The sequence below is a fragment of the Cervus elaphus genome, chromosome 18 (assembly GCF_910594005.1).
Source record: "Cervus elaphus chromosome 18, mCerEla1.1, whole genome shotgun sequence".
NCBI lineage: Eukaryota > Metazoa > Chordata > Mammalia > Artiodactyla > Cervidae > Cervus > Cervus elaphus.
Window position 1 is genome coordinate 56,846,270 of NC_057832.1, and position 21,220 is coordinate 56,867,489.

The window sequence follows — 21,220 nt, forward strand, 5'->3', positions numbered from 1 at the left end:
ACTTCATAAAAGAAAGTTTGTTTAAATAACAAGGAAAATAAAGGGAAATTCTCAGAGTAAGCAGTTGCCTTGTTTTCACTTTGAATTTTAATGGGAACTGATAAAACCTCAGCATGACTGCTACCAACCTACAGTGTTTGGAAATCAGTACCTCTGTTATCTTTCTGTACAAATAAGCAGGTTAGCCAACCCTGCTTGCATACAATATCCTCAAGTTTCAAGTTTCCCTGAAAATTGCTCATAAAAAAATTCCTTCTTTCCTAGTACCCAGGGCCACTGTGTTCTCTGTGAAGTTTGATAGTTTAAATCCAGCGGCAAACAGTTAACTCCTTGCCACACTCACCTAGCTCCCCATGCTCTGCTGCAAATCCAACTTCAACAAAGCTGAAATCAGTAAAATCATAAACTGTCCTTAATAGAACACTTTCTCATCCCATAAGCAAACTGTGCAAACACAACATGAACAATTCACTGCTCATCTCGGAGCTGCCTATTCTTTGGGCCTATTTTCCCAATGTTCCAAGATTAGCTCTAGGACTTCTCTGTTTCCTTACACCACCTACCCAAATCCCTCTTTACAAAATCAGACCCATTCTTGGTATTTCTTAGGAGGTCTATATTCATTCATTGCCAGGTTCCACCCTGATCTGTGGAAACAGTATACAACATGAAGATGCCTTCTCCCCTAGTAATGTTTTGTGTTTTTTTTTTTCCCTAGTAATGTTTAAAGGTAGCAATGTTTAAATGTTTAAAGGTAGTAATGTTTAAAATGGCCTCCGTATCCACTTATTTTCTTTTGTCAACACAACATAAGTAGAATAAATATTACAAAGCTCATTTTACAGTTAGGTAACTAAGGTACTAAGAAGACAGATCCAAAGTGGCTTACTAGCAGGCCAATTTTGGGCCTCAGTCCCTTCATTTCCTAGTCTATACTCTTCCACAGCTCACCCTGTCACCACCTGACTCTAGACCTCCAGATATACCAGTTTTTTGGCATTTATAAGAGATCTCAAAATAAAATGAACACATTTGAAAAATACCATGCTTTCTAGAAAGAAATAAACTACTGACAAGGAGGAGTATCTCCTATCAGGTACAAAAGTAATTGCAGTTTTGGACCGTGAGTTTTAAATCATTAAAACTAGGCTCAAACATATCTTTATTAATCAACACATTTTTGCCAATGAGAAATAAGTTGGTTTATTCCTGTAGTATAAAAATCCATGCTTCAGGACTCGATGAACTCTTGGAAAGTATTTTCTGTCTCCTGCTGGTTGTGGAAGTGTTTTCCCTGCAAGAAGTGGTCAAGATGCTTGAAGAAGTGATCAGTATATATGGCAGATGAGTCAAAACTTCACTGCCCAATTCATTCAATGTTTGAAGTGTCATGTGACATGTGGCCAGGCACTGTCATGCAGAAGAATCATGCCCTTTCTGCTGACCAATGCCATCTGCATGTGTTGCCACATTCAATGCATCTCATCCATCTGCAGAGCATATTTCTCAGATGTAATGGTTTCTCCAGGATTCAGAAAGTTATAGTGGATCAGACAGGCAGCAAACCACCAAACAGTGTCCATGACCTTTTTTTGGTACAATTTTGGCTTTGGGAAGTGCTTTGGAGCTTCTTCTCTCCCCAACCACTAAGCTGGTCATTGATGACTGTTACATAAAATCCACTTTTCGTCGCACTTCACAACCTGATCAAGAAATGGTTCGCTGTTGTTGCACACAATAAGAGAAGATGACACCTTTAAATAATGATTTTTTTGATTTCTGGTCAGCTCAAGAGGCACCCACTTACCAAGTTTTTTCACCTTTCCAATTTGCTTCAAATGCCAAATGATCATAGAATTGTGGACATTGAGTTCTTAGGCAATTTCTCATGTAGTGGTAAGAGGATCAGCTTCAATGATGGCTCTCAGTTGGCCACGGTCAACTTCTGATGGCCAGCAACTACACTCCTCATTGTCAAGGCTTTCCTTTTCTTTGCAAAAGTTCTTGAACAACCACTGCGCTGTACATTTGTTAGCAATTCCTGGGCCAAATGCATTGCTGATGTTACAAACTGTCTCTGATTCTTTACGATCCATTTTGAAGTCAAAAAAAAAAAAAATGCTCGAATTTGCTTTTTGTCTAACCTCATTTCTAATAGTCTAAAATAAATATAAAATAAATAGCAAATAATAAGTCATGAGCAAAAAACAAAGTGAGAAATGCACATTAAAATGATAAATAGCATAACCATATTTATCTAAGAATGTACTCCAATATCAAGTGGCCAAGTTCAACAACCACAAAATTGCAATTACTTTTGCACCAACCTAATAGACAACATCTTCTCTTTAAATGAGAGTCAATATTCTAAGAGTAATTTTCTACAAATTGTCAATGTGACCTTCAATAAATTACTTAACCATGTATGAAATTTTCCAACTTCATAAACTATAATACAAAATGAGTTGAAAGACAATATAATAAAGTAGATCTATTTCAGAAGTAGATCAAAACAGATTTTTACCTTTTCAAAAACATTTCAGAAGATGGCATTTTCTTATTAAACTAAAATTATTTCTTCTGCTTTGGAAACGAATACATATGATGTAAGTTTTTTTCTTTCTTTTTCAACATCTCCATAGCATTACATGGGAGAAAAAAAAAAACCCACAAGAATACAATCAGAAAAGAAGCATAGTTGTTTAGGATCCCTAAAAAGCTTGCCAAAACAGGAATTGTAACCAAAGTAACAGCTGGTGCTGAGCTAATGGAATTGAGAGATAGCAAGACTGCTGCAAAGATTGTGCCATAAAATAGCAAGTGATGTTCTCGTGTTAACTAAACTATAGATAATACGATGTGACCTCTGTGAACATAAATACAGTATTAAATCAAAAGTACAACAGGATTTTAAAAGCTTCATACAACTGAAATTAGAAATGGAAAAGGTGACAGAGCTTTATTTAACTGAAAACAAAATGGAAAAATCATATAAATGTTCAAGACCAGGATTTCACTCTGCAAGGATCAAATAATCCTTGTGCCAAAAAGACTAACCATCACATTTTACTTTTTTCCCTAATGAACTAACTCTTTAGCAGTTAACTTCTCTTTCTTTAGGTTTCATATAATTAATAGATGTGTTTAGTTACTCGGTAGTGTCCGACTCTTGGTGACCCCGTGGACTGTACTGGAGTGGGTTGCCATGCCCTCCTTCAGGGGATCTTTCCAGCCCAGAGATCAGATCGAACCCAGGCATCCCACAATGCAGGCAGATTCTTTACTGTCCCAGCCACAGATTTAATATATAAAAAAATACAATCAGCCGAGGGAAGGAAAAGGACAAATAAAGAAAATAAAATTTCCTGCTGCTATTCTGTTTTGGTTATTAGTGTGATTTCAGGACTACAGGATTTCCTCAAAGTTTCATTAATAAGCCATCTCATGCTTAACTAAAATAAGACAAAAATAGGAACTCCCAGAATCACATTTGAAAGGGGGAATGATGGAGAAAGGTGGGGAGGGAAATTATCTACATGTCCCCAGTCTCTGAAAAACACAGAGGTTATAGTGAGAAAAATGCAAAGCCAGTTCAAGCAAAAATTTAAAGAACAAGTATCTTCCACTATATAGAAAATCCTTACTGCTGAAAAAAAAAGTTTATAATTTTATTTTTTATAGCATAGAAAGGATACAAATTTAAGAATTTTTATCGCTAAGCAGATAATTCTTTAAACCACTCCCTCAGTAGAATACGTATTTAATAGAAGTAGGCTAGTTTTCAGGTAAATTTAATACAGTAAAAAGCACAGCACAATAACTGAGGAATTCTAAAATCCAAATATTTTCTCAAGACTAGTGTTAATAAATTCACAACACTTTATACATAATAAGTGTATAGCAGGTCAAAATATTTATAGCAATTTATAATATCTCTATACCCTAACATGATACATACATTGGATACTTTTTTGAAGCTATGTCTATAACACTGAAGACTTAATGGAGCCCCAAGGGAGATTACAAGTATTGAAGGAAGAGAGAATCACATTAAATAATGCAATTTAAAGGCAAGAATTATATTAACTATCTCGGTTGTGATCCAGAGCTTACCAGAGGCTTTTCTGATTCAGTAGCATGCAGTCCACTAATGCTTGATATGTACTTCTCAACTAACCTAATATAATTATTTCAGAACCTGTTAACAATCAGCAGTCAACAGTGCATAACCCAAATGAAATTAAGAAACTAAGAAGAACACTTAATAGTGCAGTATGATCTTATCAACCAAAAATCAACTTTATTCTAGCCCTTTTTGAGAAGCAGCAGGGAAAAGGACTGGGGAAAATAAGCATAAGAAGAAAAAGGAGAAAAAAGAATGAAAGTGAACATGCACTGGAAGAGGAAGGTTCTGCAAAAAAGAATAACACAGAGAGGGCCTTAAAAAATGGAGAAGGTAAAAAAGATCAATATACAAAAAAAGGTCCTTTTAACTTTCAGATTTTTTTTTAATCAAATGAATCTGGAGTGCACAGTCCACACTAAATATAGTTTGGCATTAAGTAAAAGTTTTACAGTGATGCCAGTACTCAGAAAAATATTCTCATCACATTAAATAATAGCAAATAATATTTCAAGGACACTAAAAATGTGTTCAATAATAAAATGAATTTTATAGGAAAACAAAAGTAATCATGAGACATTAATGTTGCAAGCACCCAAATCTTACTCAAACACAAATTTTTAACTTAAATGTGCATATGTGGCTTACTTTTAAATAAAGCAATACAATATGATAATTCTAGTCATTCCTTATTTTACCAAATATATTTATGGCAGCCATTATTAGGTATTCCCTAAAAATTCTTTCCCTCCTTCTTTCTTATTATTAAAACCTTATTTTCTCCATGGATGTCAACGTGCACACACTTCACGAGTAGCTTAAGCCAACATCGACAATTTTGTTCCTCTTTGTCAGGTTCTTGTTTTCATAGTCCTCCTGACACTTGGGGTGACTGTGAGACCTATCTGGTCAATGAGACATAACAATACGTCTGCTGAGGCAATTTTGAAAAAGGATTCTGTAACATGCCTTTGGGCTGGCAATTGACACTGCTCCGTCTCCACACTGTGAACATGGATTAATGCCTGCAGTGTGACAGCTATCTTGTGACCATGATATGACAAGCAAGGGGACACTAAGGAAGGCAGGATGGAAAGAGAGACCTGCAAGCTTGTGAAGTAGCTGAAACAATGTTAGCACCACCCACATCCAGACAAACCCCTGTTTAAAACACTGTTGGTCAAGCTTGTTGCTACAGTACTCTCAAGTTTCATCCAGCACCAAATTGATGAAAACACAATACATAAAACATGTGAATCCATAACAATATTTAAAATAAAAATAAAAGAAAAACAGAAGAGAACAAAATTATACCCCATTTACTACCAGGGAGGTGATATATAAACTCCTTACTCTGTAAGTTGGTAATAAAAGTGCAAAATCTAAATATTTACCCATCATTTTAAAAAGTAACTGCAGTTCAAGGTAACCAAGTACCCTTTCAATTAGTGAGAAAAAATTCTTCTTTACAAAAGAATCACAACTAACAAGTACAAACTAATAATAAAAACAGAAAATCACTCTTTCACAATCTCCACTGAAAAAAATAAAAAGATTTGGGCAAAAATCATCAATAGATATTAAAACCATTAGGAGAAAGACTGTGAATTAAATGTTCTCAAGGTGCCAAAATACATTCAAATTCACAATGAAGTAGTTCAGTGGAAGAAAAAAATAACCTTTTTCAACAAAAGGTGCTCAAACAACTGTGTATGTCTGTAAGAAAAAATTAACCCTTAAACAAAGCTTTCCAACATTAGGGTAGGCAAAATTTTCTTATATAACATGCAAATGAAAGCACGGGTAAACTGGCTTTTATCAAAACTAAAAAAATTTGCTCTTCATAAAAGATTAAATCTTTTAGAAAAAAAAAGTTAATAAAAGCCTGATCAAGTAGGCCTGATCAAGAAACAGGAAATAGCAACAAGGATATACTATACAGAATAGGGGAAAATAGCCAATATTTTACAATAAATCTAAATCAAGTATAATCTATAAAAATATTGAACCACTGTGTTGTATGCCTGAAACCAATACAATATTATAAATCAATTATACTTCAATTTTTAAAATATTTTAAAAAAGAAACAGCATGAGAAACGCTGGGCTGGAAGAAGCACAAGCTGGAATCAAGATTGCTAGGAGAAATATCAATAACCTCAGCTAAGCAGACGACACCACCCTTATGGCAGAAAGTGAAGAGGAACTAAAAAGCCTCTTGATGAAAGTGAAGGAGGACAATGAACAGTTGGCTTAAAGCTCAACATTCAGAAAACTAAGATCATGGCATCTGGTCCCATCACTTCATGGGGAATAGATGGGGAAACAATGGAAACAGTGTCAGACTTTATTTTTTTGGGCTCCAAAATCACTGCAGATGGTGATTGCAGCCATGAAATTAAAAAACGCTTACTCCTTGGAAGGAAAGTTATGACCAACCTAGACAGCATATTAAAAAGCAGAGACATTACTTTGCCAACAAAGGTCCGTCAAGGCTATGGTTTTTCCAGTGGTCATGTATGGATGTGAGTTGGACTGTGAAGAAAGCTGAGTGCTGAAAAATTGATGCTTTTGAACTGTGTTGCTGGAGAAGACTCTTGAGAGTGCCTTGGACTGCAAGGAGATCCAACCAGTCCATCCTAAAGGAGATCAGTCCTGGGTGTTCATTGGAAGGACTGATGCTGAAGCTGAAACTCCAGTACTTTGGCTACCTCATGTGAAGAGTTGACTCATTGGAAAAGACTCTAATGTTGGGAAGGATTGGGGGCAGGAGGAGAAGGGGACGACAGAGGATGAGATGGCTGGATGGCATCACTAACTCGATGGACATGGGTTTGGGTAAATTCCGGGAGTTGGTGATGGACAGGGAGGCCTGGCGTGCTGCGACTCATGGGGTCGCAAAGAGTCGGACACGACTGAGCGACTGAACTGAACTGAACTGAAAAAGAAACAAGAAACAGGGACTTCCCTGGCGGTCCAGTGGTTAAGAATCTGCCTTGCAATGCAGGGGACACGAGCTCACTCTCTGCTCTGTGAACTAAGCTTTAGGGTCTGCATATCTCAACTACTGAGCCCAATGCAGCCAAAATAAATAAATATTTTTTAAAAAAGAAGAAGAAACAAGACACAATCCAAATTAAAAAAATAAAAGATGATGTCAAGGGGAAAAACAAGACGGCATTATTCTTAACAGCCCAAAAGTGTAAGAATTACTCAGCAGTAAAAAGGAGTACTTACACATGCAACAGTGGGAAAGAACTGTGGCTCAGGTGGTTAAGAATTCATCTGCAATACAGAGGACCTGGGTTTGATCCCTGGGTCAGGAAGATCCTCCTGGAGAAGGAAAGGGCAAACCACTCCAATATTCCTGGCTGGGAAATTCCATGGACAGAGGAGTCTGGTGGGCTACAGTCCATGGGGTCACAAGAGTTAAACATGACTTAGCAACTAAACCACCACCACCATACATGCAACAACATAGATGAAGCTATATAAACATACTAAGTGAAACAAGCTAGATACATAAAATGACCTACTGTATGGTTCCATTTGTATGACACTTTTAGAAAATGGCAACTATGTAGAGAGATAGAAAGCAAATCAGTGATTCCCTGGGTTTGGGGACAGGAGGAAGAACTGACCACAAACAGTCATGAGGGAACTACCTGGTGGTGACAGTAGCTTAAGAAAAAAAAATACCTGAACTGTGAAATAGTTGCACAAATGCAAAAATTTAGTAACTCATCAAACTATATGTTTAAGTGCACAAATGTTATGAAATATAAATTATACCTAAATAACAATGCTAAAAGAAAAAAGGCAAGCCATAGGATGGGAGAAAATATTTACAGTTCACATGTATGACAAAGACTGGTACCGAGAATACATTAAGAATTCTTACAAATCAATAAGAAGACAATAAAGTCTTTAAAGGTTAGGCAAATACCTTTCACTGTTAGGCATTTGAAAAGTTCGTTACATCATCAATTAAGAAAAGGCAAATTAAAACTACAGTGAGAATCTTATACCCCCATTAAGATGGCTAAAATTTAAAAAGACTGCCAGCATAAAACTTTGGTGACCATCTAGAGGAACAGAAATTCTAACCTCCTTATGAGGGGCTGTAAAACGATGGAACCACTTTGGAAATCTAGCAGTCTCTACAGAAAGTAAACATATCATTCCTTGCAAAATCCCAACCATTTTGCCTTAGATGTTTACTCAAGGAAAAGGAAACATGCTGACACAAAGATATGCACCTGACTGTACACGGCCACTGTGTGTGCAACAGCCCGAAACCAGAAATTACCCAGTGCCTGTCAGTAAGTGAATAGATAAACACAACTTAAATACAACGCAATGTTAATTAGCAACAAAAATAACACAAAACTACCAATATACACAACAGGAATCAATCTCAAAATAAAAATATTGAATGGATAGAACCAGACACAAGAAAGAACACACTGTAGGCCTCCAGCTATATAAAACTATGGACAATGCAAATTAATCCACAGTGATGCAAAATGGTTATCTGGTTCTGGTTCTTTGTAGTTTCCAAACTACAAAATAAAAACTTTAGTATTTACTACTCTATAAAAAGTCAGCATAAGATTGTTTAAATTGAGTAAAATAAAATAGAGCTATCCAAGTACAAAAATTCTGAATTTTTGAAGAACAGACAATTACACATAAAGAATGATTACCAAATTTTAAACAGAGTAGTGACAGAATTCTGTATGAAATACAATAAAATTCAGGTAGTTATTGAAAAAAATTATTCACAGTTTAGTGAACTGAAAAACTATGGAAAGCAATAACACCAAAAGACCTTAAGGCTGAAAGCAGTTAGTCAGATGTGAATCTACACTGCAAAATAGCAGTAAAATAACAAAGCAACCAATGTTACTGTGGGTTGTTCATGACAAGAGATTATATCAAAGACTAAGAAAAGAACATGACTGAAAAATATAAAAACAAGAAAAATACTACTACTTTACATTTGACATAAAACAAAAACAGAGAAATACCATGTGATAATTAAAATATTGTAAAAGAGGAAACAGAGCTGGAAGGATGTAAGGAAGGAACATGATAAAGCACCCAGCATGAAGATAAGACAACCATTTAAAGCAGGGATCAGCACACACTTAAGGTCCTTAAAGGGCAAGACAGCAAACAGTTCATGTTTTGGCGGCCACACATGCCACATACGGTCACTGCTGTATATTGTTCTTTCATTTTTTTTCCCCCAACCATACAAAAATGTTAGAACAATTAGCACTTGACAATACAAAGACGGTAGTTTCACCAACCCTTGATTTAGAAAGTTAAGAGTTCAAGTTAGTGTCCGCTCAAATTTAAGGATAAAATAGCAAATATACACTAAACAAGACTTATTAAGCTTTAGGGAAAAAATTTAGATGATCAGTTTAAACCCTAAGGACAGCTTACAGTGATAGGAGCTAACAGATGAGATGGGGTGGCAAATTATCCATTGTGGCTGGTAAAATAAAGAAAATAAATGAAATCTTTGGATCTGCGTAACTTGAAAAGTTCTTACTGTAATCATCTCTTATATATTTTTTAATTTGATATATAACTGACATACATTAGTTTCATGTATATAACATAATTTGATAATTGTGTATATTGCAAAATGATTACCACAATAAGTCTAGTTAACATGTTACCATACATAGTTAACAAAAATGCTTTTTCTTGTGGTGAAAACATTTCAGATCTTAGCAACTTTCAAATATACAACACAGTATTAACCACAGGTGCCATGCTATACATTATATTCTCATGACTTGTCTATTTTATAACTAGAAGTTTTTGGCCCCCTTCACCCATCTCGCCCATTCCCTCAAATTGTTTATTGTGTGTCAAGAAAAATGCTTCATACATTTTTGAAAAATTACTGGAACTTTATATTTAGCAAACAGCAAAAACACTGGGACCAAATATACAAAAGGAGCTCCAGTAAATTCAAATAATGAGATCTGTTCTGGAATTCATGTGACCAGCCAGGAAAACTAGCAACTAACAGTAGGAAAGCTAGCCCTCTTTTTTTTTTTTTTTCATTTATTTTCATTAGTTGGAGGCTAATTACTTTACAATATTGTAGTGGGTTTTGTCATACATTGACATGAATCAGCCATGGAGTTAAATGTATTCCCCATCCCAATCCCCACTCCCACCTCCCTCTCTACCCACTCCCTCTGGGTCTTCCCAGTGCACCAGGCCTGAGCACTTGTCTCATGCATCCAACCTGGGATGGTGATCTGTTTCACCATAGATAATATACATGTTTCGATGCTGTTCTCTCAAAACATCCCACCCTCGCCTTCTCCCACAGAGTCCAAAAGTCTGTTCTGTACATCTGTGTCTCTTTTTCTGTTTTGCATATAGGGTTATCATTACCATCTTTTTAAATCCCATATATATGTGTTAGTATGCTGTAATGGTCTTTATCTTTCTGGCTTACTTCACTCTGTATAATGGGCTCCAGTTTCATCCATCTCATTAGAACTGACAAATGAATTCTTTTTAATGGCTGAGTAATATTCCATGGTGTATATGTACCACAGCTTCCTTATCCATTTGTCTGCTGATGGGCATCTAGGCTGCTTCCATGTCCTGCTGCGATGAACACTGGAGTGCACGTGTCTCTTTCAGATCTGGTTTCCTCAGTGTGTATGCCCAGAAGTGGGATTGCTGGGTCATATGGCAGTTCTATTTCCAGTTTTTTAACAAATCTCCACACTGTTCTCCATGGCGGCTGTACTAGTTTGCATTCCCACCAACAGTGTAAGAGGGTTCCCTTTTCTCCACACCCTCTCCAGCATTTATTGCTTGTAGACTTTTGGATAGCAGCCATCCTGACTGGCGTGTAATGGTACCTCATTGTGGTTTTGATTTGCATTTCTCTGATAATGAGTGATGTTGAGCATCTTTTCATGTGTTTGTTAGCCATCTGTATGTCTTCTTTGGAGAAATGTCTGTTTAGTTCTTTGGCCCATTTTTTGATTGGGTCATTTACTTTTCTGGAATTGAGCTGCAGGAGACGCTTGTATATTTTGGAGATTAATCCTTTGTCTGTTGCTTCGTTTGCTATTATTTTCTCCCAATCTGAGGGCTGTCTTTTCACCTTACTTATAGTTTCCTTTGTTGTGCAAAAGCTTTTAAGTTTCATTAGGTCCCATTTGTTTAGTTTTGCTTTTACTTCCAATATTCTGGGAGATGGGTCATAGAGGATCCTGCTGTGATTTATGTCGGAGAGTGTTTTGCCTATGTTCTCCTCTAGGAGTTTTATAGTTTCTGGTCTTACATTTAGGTCTTTAATCCATTTTGAGTTTATTTTTGTGTATGGTGTTAGAAAGGGTTCTAGTTTCATTCCTTCACAAGTGGTTGACCAGTTTTCCCAGCACCACTTGTTAAAGAGGTTGTCTTTTTTCCATTGTATATCCTTGCCTCCTTTGTCGAAGATAAGGTGTCCATAGGTTCGTGGATTTATTTCTGGGCTTTCTATTTTGTTCCATTGATCTATATTTCTGTCTTTGTGCCAGTACCATACTGTCTTGATGACTGTGGCTTTGTAGTAGAGTCTGAAGTCAGGCAGGTTGATTCCTCCAGTTCCATTCTTCTTTCTCAAGATTGCTTTGGCTATTCGAGGTTTTTTGTATTTCCATACAAATTGTGAAATTATTTGTTTTAGTTCTGTGAAAAATACCGTTGGTAGCTTGATAGGGATTGCATTGAATTTATAGATTGCTTTAGGTAGCATAGCCATTTTGACAATATTGATTCTTCCAATCCATGAACACGGTACATTTCTCCATCTGTTTGTGTCCTCTTTGATTTCTTTCATCAGTGTTTTATAGTTTTCTATGTGTAGGTCTTTTGCTTCTTTAGGTAGATATACTCCTAAGTATTTTATTCTTTTTGTTGCAATGGTGAATGGTATTGTTTCCTTAATTTCTCTTTCTGTTTTCTCATTGTTAGTGTATAGGAATGCAAGGGATTTCTGTGTGTTAATTTTATATCCTGCAACTTTACTATATTCGTTGATTAGCTCTAGTAATTTTCTGGTAGAGTCTTTAGGGTTTTCTATGTAGAGGATCATGTCATCTGCAAACAGCGAGAGTTTCACTTCTTCTTTTCCTATCTGGATTCCTTTTACTTCTTTTTCTGCTCTGATTGCTGTGGCCAAAACTTCCAAAACTATGTTGAATAGTAGTGGTGATAGTGGGCACCCCTGTCTTGTTCCTGATTTTAGGGGAAATGGAAAGCTAGCCCTCTTAAAGCAGGTATTCAGCTTGACTCAGCTGACACCGAGTCAACTGTGGTGTTTGTTGGGCACACAGAGAAGAAAAGAATAATAATAATAAAAAACCTGTTGCAAACTGAACTCCCGTAACTAATTAGGAAAGTAGTCAATGAGTTCAACTTTGCCAAAAAGTTCCTTTTGTAGCTTAGAAAAATGTTTAACTTCCATAAATCTTCAACACAATACATCTGAATTGGTAGCCTCTCTGTGCTGGAAGGGGCTTCCCTGGTAGCTTAGTTGGTAAAGAATCCACCTTCAATGCAGAAGACTCCAGTTCGATTCCTGAGTTGGGAAGATCTCCTGGAGAAGGGATAGCCTACCCACTCCAGCCTTCTTGGGCTTCTGTGGTGGCTCAGACAGTAAAGAATCCACCTGCAATGCAGGAGACGTGGGTTTGATCCCTGGGATGGGAAGAGCCCCGGGAGGAGGGCACAACAGCCCACTTTAGTACTCTTGCCTAGAGAATTCCATGGACAGAGGACCCTGGCAGGCTACAGTCCATGGGGTCGCACAGAGTTGGACACAACTGAAGTGACTAGGCAGCAGCAACAGCTGTGCTGGAAACACTTCAGAATTTTTAACAATGTAAGTTAAAAGGGTTCATAACATCATTATCAGTTACTGTATGCTATGTAGATATTTATTTAGTGAACTTCAATTCCACATTGTCCTCTTAGAGAGACTGTCTGGATCATGCTGTCATGGTACTTTTAGCTGACAACTGATAAGCACCAGTACTTTGTGTGGACCTGACCAAGGAGGCTTTCTGACTCAGGGAAAAGGCAGATTGTGGATGTTTGCCTCCTAGTACTGGCAACAATTACCACAGGGGAGATTCCAGCCTGGCATGGAGCTGAAGAGACTCTTCCTGATAATCTTAAAGACAACTTAAGCACATGATCCCCTTCCACGCTAGAACCTCTAGAAAGCCCTGCACTTGTTTACTGGAAAAGCTTGCAATTCACAAGCTAAAGCCATCTTTCTAATTAAAATGTCATCATTTCACTGTGGGGGCCTGGTATCTATGGTGATGCAGGAACTCATCCAGATCAAAATCTCTGTCACCTATTTTGAAAGCTAGTTACAGCTTGAGATAATGGAGTCTGTTACAATCCTGAAAATACAATAAGGTTCTCTTCTTCTTTGTCTGGTTTCTTTCAAGGAAAGATTTTCAGGATCAGTAACAAAGAGAAACAGGAGTCAAGGAGGAGCTGCAGATGGTCGTTTACCTAGCCCCACATTTGGAACAAAAACTGCCTGTCAAAATGAAGAATGTTCTTTCTTGTGTGGTGATCATGGTATGCTTCACCAGAAGAAGTACTCTGGGTCATCAGTCCTAAACACTGCAGAAAGAATGTGGCAGTGGTATCACTACGAATCCTTTCCATACAGAAATAGCATGACTTTGTGAGGTCACCAGTTTACAGTTTTGTACTGTAAGAAGAAAACACTGTTCCTTAGTATGTAAATAATTATTTAGTTTATGTCTTCCAAGACAAACATTTTGTAATACTGTAGTAGAGACTTGTAACACCACAAGGCTATTAAAACCTACAAATGAATACAGAACATTTAAGCAATTAACTAGGGAAAAACAGTAATGATCAAAAAGAGGTCACCTGCATTTATTTTAAAAATTTTGGTTTCAGAAAAAGAATGCTACAAAAAGAAATTACCCTGATTTTCTTTTAGTAAATTTAACTTTTACAGTTAATTGATATTAAAAATGATGGCCACCAACTATATACTCAATAAAAGAAGATAGCTAACTTTTCTGAGGAACCAAATTAATGTCAGAAGTTGATTATTAAATGCAAGTAATGACACATGTTTACTGAACACCTTGATTCAGGTTATGAGCCCATAAACTAAGTAACAGTTCAGGTATGCAGTATTACATCAATGTTAAAATGCTGTAGTTATTTCAGTCTATGTTTGTAATAAATATTAACAATAAATTTAACTATTTCAATGATTTCTTATAGGTGGGAAAATATATTTTGAGAATCCAATATATATAACCTGCAGCATCTGTTTTAATGGGAAGTAGAAAGAGTGTTCCAGGCATAAGAAGAACTCGAAATCCCTAGAGGAGGAAGGAAAACGCACATGTGGAAAACTAAAGAAAGCTTTTGAGACTGAAAAACAGAATACAGGGGAGAGTAGCATAAAAGGAGTAAAATTAAATGCTGATGAGAAGAAATAGAGTAAAAAACAACAAAGACATGAAAGACAGAAATATAAAGGAGATAGGTTTCCCAAGAAAATGGGATCCAAAAAATAGTATATAGAGAGGCACCTCTGTGAAGCAGAAATTAAGAGCATCTGCCTTAGTTGGTGTGTGGGGTGAGAGGGGAAGGTTGACAGAAAGTGGAGAATCTAAAATAGTCATTTCAGAGAATGGAAAAAAGAGAGTTGGCCAGAGAAAAACAAAAGTTCTGAGGAGTTGGTTTAGATGAGTCATTCCATGGAGGCTTCCCAAAGAAACTTTAACACTATAAAAATTACTGTTTTTATATAAATTGCTTCACAAATTGTCAGATGATTTAAAATGTAATTATTTAACATAATTAGAATAAACTGCTTGGTCCTATTGAAGAAAGAGGAAAAGCAGTGACCCCAGACCATGACTCTACTACTTAATAGCTGACTCATCTGCAGCTAATTTCCTAACCTTTCCAGGCCTTTGTTTCCTTAACTTAAAAAGTGGATAATTATGTCTTCCTCACGTGTTTGTTACTGTGGTTGAGATAACAAATCTAAAGTGACTAACACAAAGCCTGGCAGAGAAGGAGCATTCAATAAAGGTTAGTTTCACCCTGAATTCCTAAACTGCCTGCTGGGACAGCTGTAGGACACCTCTGACTTGCTGCTTTCTAAAAGGAAAAGGAAAGAGGCTCCAAAACACAGGCACTTTCTGCTAAGACATCCTGGTTCCTGAGAACATTATCTCAGGGACACCGTTACTGATAAGGGTATCATCCTGCTAAGCCAGAAACCTGACTTTGTAAAAATAACCCAGAGGACCCAGGTCTGAGGGAGACAGACACACATGACTAAATTCAGACATAAATAATGCTATAAATACAAATATCAATTTACACATGAGGAATGTTGTAAAACAGAGAAGGCAATGGTGGCCCATTCCAATACTCTTGCCTGGAAAATCCCATGGACGGAGGAGACTGATAGGCTACGGTCCATGGGGTCCCTAAGAGTCAGACACGACTGAGCGACTTCACTTTCACTTTCATGCATTGGAGAAGGAAATGGCAACCCACTCCAGTGTTCTCGCCTGGAGAATCCCAGGGGCGGGGGAGCCTGGTGGGCTGCTGTCTATGGGGTCGCAGAGAGTCGGACACAACTGAAGCAACTTAGCAGCAGCAGCAGCAATGTTGTAAAAGTTGTGAAATGAACCAGAATGTTAATACTGGCAAGACAGTTATTTTCTTCCTTTAGGAAAATTATGGAGAAGGCCAAATTATACTCAGAAAGTTACTTTATATCTATGGAATTTAACAAGAAAAAATGAATTAAAAAATATTAATGGTTAATGTCAGCAAACTATAACATAATTGGTGGCTCATATGGTAAAGAACCTGCTTGCTATGCGGGAGACCTGGGTTCAATCCCTGGGTCAGAAAGATCCCCTGGAGGAGGGCATGGCAACCCACTCCAGTATTCTTGCCTGGAGAATCCCCACCGACAAAGGAGCCTGGAGGGCTACAGTCCACGGGGTCGCAAAGAGTCAGACGTGACGGAGAGAGTAAGCACAGCACAGCCTTAACAAAGAGACAATATTCCCATCCACTAAGCAGAATCTATTTTCCTCCAAATCACACTGAAACATACAACAAAATTATAGTTCTTTAGTTCCATGCAGATCATTCCACATCTACCCATGTAGATGCACAACATTTAAAAATGTTTTCTTTATCCTCGTAAGTTCATTGATTAGATGTAGGCAATTGGCCAAACAACAATATTTACCCACTTAAATATCTCTTGATTAACTCCATAAATCTGCATATTTAACACTACCAATATTTAAGGAATATTAATTTCTTAAAGTTGATCAGTTTAATTTCAATGTGATTTAAAAACTGAAGCAAAGTCATATTTGACAATTATTAAAATGGACATAAAGTAACAACATACATAAAATAGAGTTTGCTTAGGAACTACTATCCTAGAAAATATTTTCCTGCTTTAAATATATGAGAATATAATAAAACAAATTAGTCTTTAAATGATAATCATTTCCCCCATCTCTATTAAAAACAGTATTTGAGTTCTACAAACTGTGATACTATTTCCTTTCTACCATTTTGGTTTTCATTTCCATGACTCTAAAATACAGTAAAATATTAAGAATTGCATAAATCAAAGACATGCATACATATACATATATACATAGCAATAAAAACTTCACAGGTAAAAAATATTAAACAGTACATATAAATAAAGGTTTAATCTCTGATGTAGTGATATTATGACCATTAGAGGAATACAAAAATTCTGTGACTCTGCCCTTTCTGAAATGTTAGATTACTTCCTTTCTTGTAACTAAATGAGCTGGGCCAGCACCAATTTTCTATAGAAATATTCATGTTAATTCAAAACTGACTTGGAATTCCTTGAATATTTCTTTAAGAATGAGGTATCCTCTCTTATTTGATGTAGACAAGTATTTTTTCAACAGTATGAGCATTTTATCTTCATAGTGAGACCAAGAGTTAACACATAATTGGTGGCAGATAAAACTAAACTCCAGGGTTAGAAGCTAGACTCAAAGCTATCTGTAGGAAAGCAGAGAGTAGTGACTGGGAGGGAGAGTGAAGAGACACCAGGAGTGCTGGTAATGTCCCATATCTTGACCTGTGTTTTGATTTCACAAGAATGCTCACTTTGAAGTATTTCATTCTACATGTGTGCCTATGATTTGTTCACTTTTCATTATACATATATGATAATCAACTTTAAAAGTTCATTTAAACATAAAACTACAAGAGCTGAGAATCAGAAATCAAATGTTCCCTGATTTAGAGACTGAAGAACTGAATATTTATAAAATTAGTTCTGTCCAATACAAATGCACAAAATGAACTTTTTTTTTCAAAATGAAACTTTGGGTTTAAAGAATATGAATTAAAAATTTGGGTCCAGTACAAATGGAGCAACTATCTGGGTGTGATGCAAATATAGAACTGAGATTTACATTTAATTTGCTGATTCTACTACATCAATACCATTAGGCTCTTCTAATTCAGAAAATTAAGCATCAGGAAAATGGTATCTTAGAAATCTCGAGAAATTTCTTAAAAAATTTCTGGCACTGTGATTATAAGAGTGGCAAACTAAATCATTTACTAGATGTATGACCTCTGACCAATTATTAAGCTTTCAGTTTCCCCATTTGTAAAATGGAAATAGCAATAATATCATCCTAACTGGGTCACTGAAAAGCTTAAATGAGTATCAGTGACTTGGACAAAGGAAGCCTACTCAATATCTGTTAACCGTCTATCTACATATACATATGATATTTAAAATACATTCCATATTATATATAATACACATTAGAAATCTTAGAATCTATTTTAAGTAGAATTAAATAAACATACTTTTAAATTTTTTCTTGTACTTACATTATGCCTACTCTCGAATTAAAACCATAGACATAGTTCCTCAGTAATAAAGACAAACATTATTTTAAACACAAAATCAAATGTTCATCTATATTATAACATTTTTCACATTACAAAAGTAATACTATTTTTATTACCTGAGTCTCCACACCCTGCTCCAGTAAGCGCTTAGCTTGATTTTCCACTTCAAGTCGAGCTCTTGCAACAAAAAGTAGATCATTTTCTATCACTTCTATTCCAGAAAGGTCTATTCCTTGAGAAAGGTAATCTATTTAAAAAAATACACACATTTAAATATTTCAGTACTGAATAAATATAAAGGTATCAAACCATCATGTCTAACTTATGCAAAATGTTAAAAACTTGCTGTTGAACACTATTCCCTTTCAAAATCTGTATTTTAAGAAACAGAATTACCCAAACATTCTCTACCTAATGAGAACTTTACTCTGGAGGAAAATGTTTCAAACATTATAGAATTGATAAAGCAAGAATTGAATTATGATTATTATAAATTCAAAATAATGTCAACAGGTTACCAAAAAACTGTGCCAAATTACTATAAATAAATATCCTGATGAACTTTGAAATTTCTCAAGTTGCAAGACAGGGAATGGCTACCGACTCCAGTTTTCTTGCCTGCAGAATTCCATAGACAGAGGTGGGCTACAGTCCATGGGGTCACAAAGAGTTGGACACAACTGGACAACTAACACTTTTCACTTTCATTCTAAGTTTAATAAATTTTTTTAAAAAGTAACATGTAAAAGGTTTAAAATAGATAAAATGTGCTAAAATGCCAAATTTTCAAATATGAGACCACTACTCACACCAATTAAACCTTAATAAGTGTGGAATAGAAAGCCAGAACTACCTTTCTAGCCACTTAGATTGAATCTTTATATGTACCAAGAATATATGTGAGAAAACAAAAGTGATCTACTTGGATTTAACATATTTATCCTCTCTTTAGTAAGAAAATGATAAGACTAGCAATTTTAGCAGAAAAGAAATGATACTACTCAACTCCATGTTTACTTAAATTGAGAAAACCTAATTAAAAGACTAAAGGAAAAAGAGATTCAACTGAATGACCTGACATAGGTATCAAAAAAATGAATAAGACTTTTATTTAATATAGTTTGGAGGTCTATCCATAGCAATCAGAGAAGAAAAATAAAAGGAATCCAAATTGGAAAGGAAGAAGTAAAAATGTCACTGTCTGCCAGTGACATGATACTATACATAGAAAACCCTAAAGATGCTACCAGAAAACTACAAGAGGTTATCAATGATTTGGTAAAGTTTCAGGATACAAAATTAACATACACAAATCTGTATTAACCAATGATGAACTATCAAAAGAGGAAATAAGGAAACAATCCCATTTACCACGGCACCAAAAAGAATAAAATACCTAGGAATAAATCTACCTAAGGACGCAAAAGAGCTAAACTCCAAAAACTGTAAGATGCTGGTAAAATAAATTGAAAGATGTATGGAAAATAGATGGAAAGATATACCGTATCCTTGAATTGGAAAAATCAATATTGTTAAAGAAACTATACTACCCAAGGCAATCTACAGGTTCAAGGCAATCTCTATGAAATCACCAACGGCATTTTTCACAGAACTAGAAGAAAAAAATTTTTAATTTGTATGGAAACACAGAAGACCCTGAATACCAAACAATCTTAAGAAAAAAGAATGGAACTAGAGGAATCATACTTTCCGACTTCAGACTATACTACAAGGTCATAGTAACTGAAACAGTTTATGTATGCATGCCTGCTCATTCGTGTTCGACACTTGCAACCCCATGGACTGCAGCCCACCAGGCTCCTCTACCCATGGAATTTTCCAGGCAATAACACTGGAGGGGGCTGCTATTTCCTTCTCCAGGGGATCTTCCCAACCCAGGGAGCAAACCCTTGTCTCTTGTGTCACCTGCATTGCCAGGAGAGAACTCTTAACCACTGAGCCATCTGGGAAGTCCAGTATAGTACTGGTACAAAACAGACACATAGATCAGTAGAACAGGATAGGTAGCCCAGAAATAAAACCACACACTTATGGTGAATTACCTTACAACAAGAAAGAAAAATGTACAATGGAGAAAAGATAGTCTCTTCAATAAGTGATGCTGGGGAAACTGGACAGTTACACGTAAAAGAATGACATCAGAACATTCTCTAACATATTTGAAAATAAACTAAAAATGGCTTAAAGACCTAAATGTAAGACATGACAACATAAAACTTCTAGGAGAGGACAGAATCAAGATGTTCTTTGACATAAATCATAGCAATAGTTTCCTAGATAAGTCTCCCAAGGCAAAATAAATAGAAGCAAAAATAAACAAAGGGGATCTAATCAAACTTACAAGCTCTGTCCAGAAAAGGGACCATCAACAAATGAAAAGAAAACCTACAGACCAAGAGAAAATATTTGGAAACAATAATCAACAAGGTATTAATATCCAGAATAGATGAACAGCTCAAACAACTCAGTACTGTAAAAACATACAAACCAATCAAAAAATTGGCAGAATACCTAAATCAATGTTTCTCTAATGAAGACATACAGATGGCCAACAAGCACATGATAAGGTGCTTCAACATCACTAATTATTAGAGAAATGGATATCAAAACACAATGAGGTACTTTTTGATGGTTAGTCATTCTTACTCATCTTGTTCCACTCCCATTTGTGGAATCTATGGCTTCCTTAGTGACTAGTATTATCTCCTTCCACAAATCCTCCTCTGCAATACAAATCCCTTCTAAGATTTCAAAATTCTTACTGCTTCTTCTTTTACTAGCATCCTCCTCTGTTTAAAAGAAAACAAAAAGAAGAGAAATTATAGTTTGCTAAATAACTCAGCCATGCATTTACTTTTCCTAATAACGTTAGCACTTGGGATAAAAGAGATGAGGGAAGAGTACACATGTGAAGTCCGGATGGTGCAGGAAGCTGGAAGAAATAAAGGAGGCGAAATTTTCATGTTTCAAAGTGGGAAGCCAAAGAAGATAAAAACTAAGAAGTGGAAATACAGGCAGGTGATTTAGAGCTATGGAGATAAATACCAAAAAATCAGCAAAGATGCTGAAAATGGT

General features: G+C 36.0%; 1 protein-coding gene across 1 annotated transcript in view; it reads right to left on the reverse strand.

Annotated features, from left to right (window-relative positions):
* The window catches only part of COG5 (component of oligomeric golgi complex 5), a 269,120-nt gene that overhangs the window by 131,835 nt on the left and 116,065 nt on the right, over positions 1–21,220 (reverse strand). Inside the window, exon 7 of the mRNA XM_043871704.1 lies at positions 18,241–18,371. Within this exon, the coding sequence (XP_043727639.1) occupies positions 18,241–18,371 (131 nt within the window). The remainder of the gene's footprint in view (positions 1–18,240; positions 18,372–21,220) is intronic.